Source organism: Lathyrus oleraceus, chromosome 5 (genome assembly GCF_024323335.1).
Source record: "Lathyrus oleraceus cultivar Zhongwan6 chromosome 5, CAAS_Psat_ZW6_1.0, whole genome shotgun sequence".
Taxonomy (NCBI): domain Eukaryota; kingdom Viridiplantae; phylum Streptophyta; class Magnoliopsida; order Fabales; family Fabaceae; genus Lathyrus; species Lathyrus oleraceus.
This window is the reverse complement of record NC_066583.1, coordinates 542,904,409-542,915,216: the sequence shown is the minus strand read 5'-3', so window position 1 is coordinate 542,915,216 and position 10,808 is coordinate 542,904,409. Positions and strand designations below refer to the sequence as shown.

General features: G+C 35.9%; 1 protein-coding gene across 1 annotated transcript; it reads left to right on the top strand.

The window, feature by feature from the left end:
* Window positions 1-9,224: 9,224 nt before the first annotated feature.
* LOC127081960 (uncharacterized) lies at window positions 9,225-10,496 on the top strand. Its single transcript, XM_051022188.1, has 4 exons — window positions 9,225-9,257; window positions 9,350-9,967; window positions 10,063-10,143; window positions 10,269-10,496. The coding sequence occupies exons 1-4, from the start codon at window positions 9,225-9,227 to the stop codon at window positions 10,494-10,496; spliced, it is 960 nt and encodes a 319-aa protein (XP_050878145.1).
* Window positions 10,497-10,808: the final 312 nt, after the last annotated feature.

Sequence of the window (10,808 nt, the reverse complement as noted above, 5' to 3'; positions counted from 1 at the left end):
TCGGCTGATGATCTTTTCCCAAAGCCTAAACCAGATGTGGTTCCAGACTTCTGTCCTATCTTCAGGATCTCTTCCAAGGTGTCAGATCCCTTATTCAACATTTTGATGGATTTGGTCATTTGGTCTAGCTTAGAGATCAGCAAAGAGATCTCACCCTTCAGACCCTCTATGACTTTCAGCTGCTCTAGTTTCTCAGCTTCTAGCTCTTTGATGAGTTTCTTATGCTTTTCTCCTTGGATGCAAACTTCTGCACTTTTAACACATAATTCTTTATATGAGACAGCAAGCTCATCCAAGGTGAGCTCATCTCCACTTGAGTTATCCTCTGAGGCACAAACACTAGTCATAGCAGTGACATGTTTGACCGATTCTCCTTCAGATTCACTCTCAGTGTCTTCTTCTGACCAGGTGACAGATAACCCTTTCCTTTGCCTCATGAGAAGGGTAGGGCAGTCAGCCTTAATATGACCATATCCTTCACATCCATGGCACTGGATTCCCTTGCCTTGGTTGGCCTTTTCTTCATAAGTTGATCTTTTATTTATGTCAGACGGGACGTTCTTGACATTAGGTCTACCCTGTTGATCAAATTTCTTTATGAGCTTGTTGAACTGTCTCCCAAGCATGGCTAAGGCTTCTGATATACTTTCATCACCTCCAGTATATCCTGCTTCTGACTCCTCTTCAGCATTAGATACAAAAGTTATGCTTTTGTTCTTCTTCTCAGCATATTCACCCAAGCCCATTTCAAAGGTTTGGAGGGAACCAATGAGCTCATCCACCTTCATGTTGCAGATGTCCTGCGCCTCCTCTATGGCTGTGACCTTCATAGCAAATCTCTTAGGCAAGGACCTGAGAATCTTTCTTACAAGTTTCTCTTCAGCCATTTTCTCACCTAGTCCACCAGAGGTGTTTGCAATTTCAAGAATATTCATGTGAAAGTCATGAATAGTCTCATCCTCTTTCATCCTCAGATTTTCAAACTTGGTGGTCAGCATTTGAAGTTTGGACATCTTCACCTTGGAAGTACCTTCATGAGTTACCTTGAGGGTATCCCAAACTTCCTTAGCTAGTTCACAGTGGTGTACCAGCCTGAAGATGTTCTTGCTGATTCCATTGAACAATGCATTCAAGGCCTTGGAATTTCCAAGAGCTAATGCCTCTTGCTCCTTGTCCCACTCTTCTTCAGGAATCTGCACACTGACTCCATCTTCACCTGTCCTCATTGGATGTTCCCATCCTTTGTTGACAGCTCTCCAGACTTTGCTGTCTAGAGACCTTAAGAAGGCTATCATACGAGGCTTCCAGTCATCATAATTAGAGCCATCCAACATGGGTGGTCTGTTTGAGTGTCCTAAATCCTTGTCCATGGTACTAGAAAGTAACCTCCCTAGATCTCACCCAGAAATTCACAGGCAGGGTGCCTGCTCTGATGCCAATTGAAATTCTAGTTATCAGACTTTGGATGTCACACTGATTGTTATGACATCCAATTCTGCACAGACAGGGATTATGCAGAACTTAACAGTAAGTGCAGTAAATAACACAAGTAATTGTTCACCCAGTTCAGTCCAACATGACCTACATCTGGGGGCTACCAAGCCAGGGAGGAAATCCACTATTAGTAGTATCAATTCAAAGCTAAACTCACCCGTTTACAACTTATCACTTAATCCCTACCCAATGCAATTTCAATCTTAACCTAAGATCAGAGTTCCTACTCACTCCCCCTCAATCACCTCAGTGATTACTATCTTTAAACAATATTAAAGACAAGTTGAAGTCACACTTCAAACAACTCTTGATTGTGCTTCACAGCTTTAATCAAGATACACAGCACTCACGCTTAAAAGCTTTGAGTGACACAACACTTACAACTCAATGAACACCCTATGCCACAGCTATCATCTACTTGATAATGGCTTGGCTTACAAGATACGTCTAATACAAGACTCACAAAAATACAGCAGTGAAGTATGATGGACACACAATATCTTCACGCCTCAAAATCCCTGAAACTGAATGAAGGAACGCCTTCCTTTTATATTGCAGTATCCTGGGCTTTTGCACCTGTATTCTCCTGAATTTAAGGTCACGCGAGTTCCCATAAATTCAACATTTAGGTTACTAACAAATAGGCTATTTGTTAGGTTGATTGAATGTAGCTTGGTTGTTGATTTCCTGGATTTTCTCTCAGTTGTTGAATCCCTGAAGAATAGCCTGAGAAAAAGCTGAAACAGAAAACTGAACAACCTACAATATAGCATATGCTGTCAGGCATGAATGTCACGACATTCAACTTGACATCAAGGTCCATATGCTGAGTCTGTTTTTCCAGAAAACAGACTGTACAATCTTATTGACCTGTACATGATCAAAATGACCATACTACAGTAACAACTTACATTAATAAATGTCAAAGTGTCCAACTTAACATTTACACATTTGGCCTTAAGTTAGTTCTGTTATTCTCTTGAAGAACAAACTAAGTTACATGCTGAAGTATAGCAGAACACCACTCTGTCTAATGTTCAGTAGCTGCTGTCAATGATGAATGTCATAACATCCAGTTTGACATTCAGTCAGTAGGCCTTATGCCAGGTCTGGTCTTTCCTTGATAACCAGACTGGAAATAAATACTAAGTTCTAACAGAACACCTGCTGTTCTATTCCTTAGTATCTGTTGACAGGTATGAATGTCACAGCATCCAGTTTGACATTCAATAAATCCTGTGTTAGCTAGTCCTGCAGTAACTACAATGTAGTCACACATACATGTCATGACATCAGTCAAGACATTAGTACCCATCTAGTGTTTTACCATATAATGCAGCCAATTAAACACCTACACATTATGTGAAAGATGGCGTTTCGAGACACACATATTCTGGTTTCCAACCGGTGAATGTACCATGACGTTAGAAGATGTCTACATGGTATTGAGACTGTCTATCGAAGGTAAGGCGCTAAATGGTAAAACCAACCATGTGAATTCAATTTGCATGAATCTCTTGGATGCTAACTTGTTAGATGATAACCCGAGAGGTCAATGTATACTCCTTTCACGCCTTAAGGCATATTACAACAGCTTACAGTTAGATGAAAATTCAACCGAAGACGCTCGAATAATAAAAACTATGTGTTATATTATGCTTTTAATTGGTTTATTTTTATTTCCCGAAGGTAGTAGTTCTAGTATGTATGTTATGTCTTTACCTTTACTAAGACATGTAGATAGAATAAAAAGTTACAGTTATGGGTCCGCTTGGTTAACTTATCTTTATAGCTCTTTGTGTAAAAATGCACACAGAGACATATCTACATTTTCTGGATGTGTTGTTTGGCTCCAACATGGGGTTGGTCCAGACTACCGTCCCTCGCGTCCGTCAATAACAACCTGTTCATATTCCCGTACGCACAAAAGTAAGTTCTTAAAAATGGACTATATTTATTTACTTTACTGATTATTATCTCTAAATAATATTTTTACTTTTATGGTGCAGAAGGTCGGCACGTGGTATGAGTTATAACAGATGTCTTAGACATTATATTACACAGTATCGCAATCTCTTAGATCACCTTCGACCGACAGATGTATTGCCATTAATCTAATTAATTTGTAATAATTTGTTAATTTCTTCTAAAAAATTTATAATCTAATATATGTTCACATTTCAGTTCATTTGGCGTCCATATCTAAATTTGAATCATGACCATGAAATCAACGAACAAAACACAACCGTTTGGACTACATGCACACCGATCATAAAATTCACCACTATAGAGATGCACAATAGTGATCGTGTTAAATTGCAGCTCGGTATGCTTCAACACATCCCAGATCCCCTGACAAACCTCGAAGAATGGCATCTACGAAAAGTTAACGACCAATGGAACTTTAACCCATGGCAAAGCTTTGCTAGATCTGAGTGTCGAAAACGGAAGCACCGACAAGACCATATCTTAACTGACGATGTGATGCCAACCGAAGAAAAACCAATTCGTAATTATATGGTTTGGTACAAATCGGTTGGTTTTGAGTTCATTGTCGAGGATATGTACCTATACGACCCACGCCAGGCAACTTACACATAAGAAGGTTCAACATCTAACCCCCAATAACATTGTCAGGCCGGTTACTCACAACCCCCTATCCATCAAAATTTATGATCCACAAACACACAAACCTACAACCCTAACATGCCAAATATCCAACCATAATACCAAGAGCATACCCCGTATCACCACCAAGAAGTAGATCACCATCAAGACACCCAACATTGCTATGCACCCAACATATGACCCTACCATAACCTCCTTATCCAAAACACTCAACAATCATATAACATCAACCGTCTCTCCTCCTACTATAGCCAAGAAGCTCAAACATCACAAAACCAAAACATGCAACAACCATATGGCTACCAAACACCACAACAGTCATTTCAACCTTTCCTCGACGCATCATTCACACCAATGTCTCCCTTCAATCGTCCTGGTCGCCCTCCAATAACTCAAACACAACTCAACTGCTCTGGCATGGGTCATGAACTCAGCTATGGCGGTAGCCCTTCATTGCATACACAAGACTATGCGGATTTGTCTAATATCTCATGCAATCTCATGCAGTTGGTGGTGATGTTCCAGGCCCCTCAAATACTCAAACACCTGGGGTGAATCATCAACGTTGGTTAAGGCCACGAGTTCGAGTAGCTAGAGGATGTGGGACCGAAGGTCAGTTAGGTCGTCCCGGTCAACGACATTAGTCTTTTTGTGTAAACGCGTATTAATAATAATATGAATTGGTTCAATTTCGAATTTTATCTAAAATGTACAATGTTATTCAAAAAAAATTATGAAACACACACATGTGCCGGACCAATTGGCGCCTCCTTTATAAATTAACACACAAGCGCCAATTGGATTGATAACACTAGGTACACTAGCCAATCCAATTGGCGTCACCTCTTCAAAGTATGGTATTTTGGAAAATAATCTAAAAAGTATGTTATTTTGAGATTTTTTTTGAAAAATAGAGTTATTTGGGTAAAAAAAATCATATTGTCTATCTAAGGTTTTTTTTTTGTATGAACCTATTTTTCTATGCATGCAAATTATAATTTATGAATATTATGCTTAGACTAATAAGTAAAATCTCATATCTTATCTAAATTTTAAATAGACCAACCAACTCTTATATATATATATATATATATATATATATATATATATATATATATATATATATATATATATATATATATATATATATATATATATATATATATAAATATAAGGAATCACATTTAAAAGTTATTCAACATGTGATTCTATATATAAAAGTGAATGGATGATGGAGATTTAAAAAATAATAATTTTAAAATAAAATTATTTTATAAGAAAAATTAGCAGTAAAAGGTAAAGAAAATAAACAGAAAGTAAAAAATTAATGAAAGAGAGATAACACTAGAGATTTATAGAGGTTACATCTTAATAAAGTGACTTATTTCTCTCCTTCAATAATTGATCTTGAGAGTATCCAATAATGTTTGAGAGCTTTTAGAAGATTAAGACCACGAACCTCCTTACATAAGGTAAATGAAATTTTAGGTTTAATTCTAACCAAACAACGAACAATGAAATGTGATAGTTAGTTTTCACGTCAAACAATGAACATAGCTTTGAGCAGTTAGTCTTTAGTCAAACAGAGATTTTGTACGAAATTTTCTCGAACAAAGATGGAGTTTTTAATTGGTTATCCTCTGAACTAAACCGAGGTTTTATACCGGACTGACCACGAACTAAACCAAGATTTTTTACTGGGTTGGTCCCAAACCGACTAATCTTGTGTAGAGGTTTAAGCTCAAGAACCGATGTAAATATTTTTCACTAGTTATTCTTCATAAACCCAGAAGGAGAGTTTTTTCTCAAGTGACAGAGCTCACGAACCAAACAAACACTAACATTAATCTCTAATAAAGAGATTTTGTCGAGTTTAGCTCTAAACCTAAACAATTATTTCCTAGGGACGAATAATAAACTCAAGAGAAAAAAGAAATCTCAGTGAATTTATAATAGTGTCCTTCCCATAACAATTTCCTCACTAAATTCAAGACTGTTTCTCAAAGCGATATGGCTAAAAAATTATGTGCGTGTGTGCGTGTGCGTGTGTGTGTGTGTGTGTGTGTGTGTGTGTGTGTGTGTGTGTGTGTGTGTGTGTGTGAGAGAGAGAGAGAGAGAGAGAGAGAGAGAGAGAGAGAGAGAGAGAGAGAGAGAGAGAGAGAGAGAGAGAGAAATAATTGAGAGAGAGAGAGAGAAATAATTGAGAGAGAGAGAGAGAAATGTGACATATCTCATGGTTTTTGAATGTTTTGGAATGAAGGGGAATGCATATATTTATAGGCCAGAGAATGGTCCATTTTAGGAAACAACATAGGAAAATTAATGACATAATCGATTGACTAATTGATTAGGAACATGTAATAATCGATTATTGCTGCCCAAATTAGAATATTTTGATAAAGAGTTGTTACTATTCATTAAGACAATGTTATAATCGATTATAAAATTGTTTCTCCCTTATCTAATCGATTAGGCATTTGTTCTAATCGATTAGATAATTTAAAATTTCCCCTAATCATTCTAACAGTTCCCAATTAATCTAACTAAGCTCCAAAATGTTTTAGGTGATTTTATTTGAAAAATAGAAGCTTCAAAAATAGTTTTATGTGTGTGTGTGTGTGTGTGCGTGTGTGTGTAATTTAGTCGTATTATATACGAAAATGTCATTGTGTTTTTACAAAATACTAATTACTCAAGTAGACACAATCAAACGATTTTTATATTTTCTCTCTTTCACACTCTAAAGCTTAAATCCTTTTGTCGGATATACTAGTCATATGAGCACTTCACTTGAATATTCTTGTGGGTGAGACTTGAGATGTCTTCAATTCAGACACCATCATTATAAGATATTACTAGTGATCATAAAACCATAACCCTTTTAGTTTTATTCTGAGAAATAGCTTGATCAACCACCTTGTGCATCTTTGATTGTTGGCTTTAGTACTTGCTTGTCCTTTTATGAATTGTTAACATTAGGATCACTTTATTAACTGATACAACTTTAAGTGTGTTCATCATCAAAACCATGATGTTATTATGGCCAGGCATATCTTGCTTATATATATGCTTTGATCACTTTCTGATTAAACTTACAAGCACATAGTTCCACATTCTCCTCTTTTTTTTATAACAAAATTTCATCTCTCTGGGAGGTGGTAAAGGAAAACAGATAGATAGAGTTTTGAGTGGTTAAACTCTCTCTCACATGAGTAGAGAGTATACTATACTTCCTTTGAGAGTGTACTTCTCTCCCTTTGTCATAATAAAAAATATAGATAAAGATGCAAGACCAAAAAAATAAATATTGCAACCACATTGTTCATAGAGTTAAGCATTAAAAGGGAAAACATTTTATTTCATTGATTCAAAGATACTGGAATTCAAAGTACATAAAGCAGGAAATTTCAAGAATTAAGATAATGTATAAATGACTAAATTCAAACACACTTAAGACTAAAACACATAGGTGAGACTACTCTTCACTATCCTCATCATCATCAACGAACATCCATGAAGGTAGTTGTCGGCAAAGTGAAAGGCCAAAAAATTGATCTTTTCATTTGTTCTCTTTAGTCTTTTTATTATTTCCTTAAGTATGTCTTCTAAGAGGGCATTTTGTAGATTTCATAGTCGAAATCTTCTAGATTCATAGGTGTTTATTGATTTTGTTAATCCATTCCTCTTTTCTTTTATTTTCTTTAGAGGATTTTTGATTATTTTTTCATTAGTAATCTCGTCGGGGTGCACCATATCTAAGGAAAACAATTAAAATAAAACACTCAATAAATGCTAGTACTTTAAACAGAACTGGAAACATGATAATAGACAGGTATCGGAGATGCATTTTCGAACGAGTTCATACAGACTCCAAAGATGTATCTTCGGATAAAACGCATATTTTTCATACTTAAAACAAGATTAATATGGCCAAGGGAAGGGTTTTATTGCTCCATTTAATGTGATAAAACACAATATTGAAGATATAGAGTGAAAATGTTGATTGACAATGAAAGGGTTTTTGGTAAGAGTTTGGAGTAGAAAACAAGTATGGTTGTGTGATCATGCAAATGAGTGTTTTATCAAATTATTTTAGAGATGCATCTCTAGAAATATCTTAAATGCAAAGTTGATAGAAATTTCAAAATCCCGCCTCAAACGTCCGTAGATGCATCTCCGGTAAATTCATTGGATTGTTCAACTATCAATATATTTGTTGAAAATACTCGAAAATATATCTCCAAAATTTTTGTGTGTTAATTTAAGGTGACACGTTTGATACGTCATAAAAATGGTGCATTATGCCTTCAAAAATACATCTCTAAAATTTGATGGACACTTTTAATTTTTTATAGGGTATTTTTCCTATCCATAAGATTAGATTGTGGATCCATTCATTTTTTAACGTTTTAAGTTTTAAGTTTTATGTTTTAAGTGTTAAGTTTTACTCTTAACTAATTAAAAAACATAAATAATATCCTTACATTTTTTTATACACCTACACCGTATAAATATACTGGTCTTTTTGTAATTCATTAATTTAATAGGGGTAAGTTGGTCATTTGTACTTTAGATTTTAGGGTAACTTAAAAGCACACACATCACTGCAGAGTGTACGCTGAATATTGAAGTTGCTCTCTCAAAAAGACCAGTTGCGCTCTCCATCTCCATCTCGTCACCGTCGTGCGCCGCGTCTCCATCTCATCACTGCCGCACACCGCGTCTCCATCTCGTCACCATGGTGTCTCCGTCTTTGTCACCGCCGCGTCTCCGTCACCGCGTCTCCGTTTTCGTCTCCATCTCCGTTACCGCCACCGCGTCCTTCCGTCTCCATATTCTATGTGTCATCCTATTCGTCTTCATCATCTCTGTCTCAAGGTTAGATGGTTACACTTCAACCATATTAACACTGGAGATTTAGGGTTAACGCCTTTTAGGATGACATTTACAGTGGAACCAGAAGCATGTACAAGATTCCTTTGAAATTTAGGGTTTAGGTTGAGTGATTTATGTGTTTCTTTGGTTTTTAATTCCATGGTTGTAGTACTGATTATATGTTTTTTTGGTTTTGTTTTCTTATTAGGTGATTTATTGCCGAAACTATGACATCATCAAAAAATGGCGACAAAACTGAAGTAAGTAATGGGTATAGGTTTAAACTTTTATTTGTTTACATATTGTAGTTGGTTTGCACTGTTGGTTAATCAAGTTTTTTCATGAACTTAAGGTGCGAATGAGGCATAGCTGTATCCCGGTGAATTTGAGCAGCATCAATGAAAAGTTAACAAAAACTCAACGTGCTCACATCGAATGCACCCCATTCAAATGGGCGATGGATATTTCTAACAACTTCTTAATCTCAGGTGGTTTATTATGGGAGTTGGTAAGTAAAGGGGACGTACGTAGTAGGGGATTTAGGGTTAGGGATAGAATAGTTCCCTTTACTCCAGTTCATGTTTCTTTTGCTCTTGGATTGTCTATTGTTGGTAAGTCTCTAGTAGTAGAAGAAGATCAACAATGTGAAACATTAGATCTATTTAAAGGGGCTGATATAACCATTAATAATATCCACAAACAACTTCGTTACCATAAGAAAAAATTAGTTAATTTTGTTAGACTTTACATATTACTTGCATTTGCGGAGTTTTACTTTCCCAAAACAGGGAATAAGGTATTTACGAGATTTGTTAAGCAATTGGATGATTTGGATTCCCTTGATGCCCATACTTGGGGCATTGTTGTTTATAACTTTGTGGTTTCTAGTTTATGTGAGTCTTCAGTTGTGTTGAAGGAGGGAAAACACAAGGCACAAAGACATTTAAATGGGTGTGCTGTCATATTGCAGGTAAATATATTATACTACTTTATAGTTCCATCTTGTGTTTTGAAACTTTGAAACTTTTCAATTTTGAAATTTACAACTCCTAATATTTGTTACAGATTTGGGAATTCAATCACTTATCTTTGGGAAAAGCACCAGCTGTTTCTAAGTTTAGTTTTCCACGTGTATTGAATTGGCCGGTTATAAGTATGCAGAAGAAAAATATTGAAAAGCATTTGAAAAAAATATGGTAAGATTTTGTGTGTTTGAATTGAGAAAATTATTTTTTCTATTGTTGTGTGTTGATTGACTTTTATTTTGTTAGATAATTGATAGAATGGTTGCAATAGAGGAAGAGCTAAAATATGACATAGTCAATGCTGCTCTGTTTGAACAAGGACAACCGTTTATGGATGTTATTGATTATCATAGATTGGAGGCTGAGAATAAAGATTTTAAAGAGAGGATAACCATTCTAAATTATGAAGTGAGGATGATGAAAGAGGCGAGAGTTAACACTCCATTTGAGGAGGAGGTTATTCAAGATGATTGACAACTTGTGAACTTTATCACTGAAGATGAAGTAGGAACTTTGGCTGGAGATGTTGGACATAACACTCCATTTATTGATGATGCCAATGTTGTGGAAAATCAATCAAAGTCTAAATCCAACATGGCTACAAGAATGAGGAAGAAACCAAGGAAGCGTGGAAAAAGAACCAGACTTAATTTGTAAATCATTATTGTTGTAGTGTAGAATTTGTGTAATATGTATTGCAGAACTTGTACCAATTATGATGTGTTATAGTGCAATGTTGACAATGTGTGGTTGTATTTTGTTTATGTGCACAATGTCCTGATTATG

Excerpts from the sequence above, each read along its gene's own strand:
- LOC127081960 (XM_051022188.1), top strand. The coding sequence starts at position 9,225 with ATGACATCATCAAAAAATGGCGACAAAACTGAA. Across the intron at positions 9,258-9,349 it reads AAAATGGCGACAAAACTGAA|GTGCGAATGAGGCATAGCTG; the intron begins GTAAGTAATGGG and ends CATGAACTTAAG. Across the intron at positions 10,144-10,268 it reads CACGTGTATTGAATTGGCCG|ATAATTGATAGAATGGTTGC; the intron begins GTTATAAGTATG and ends TTATTTTGTTAG.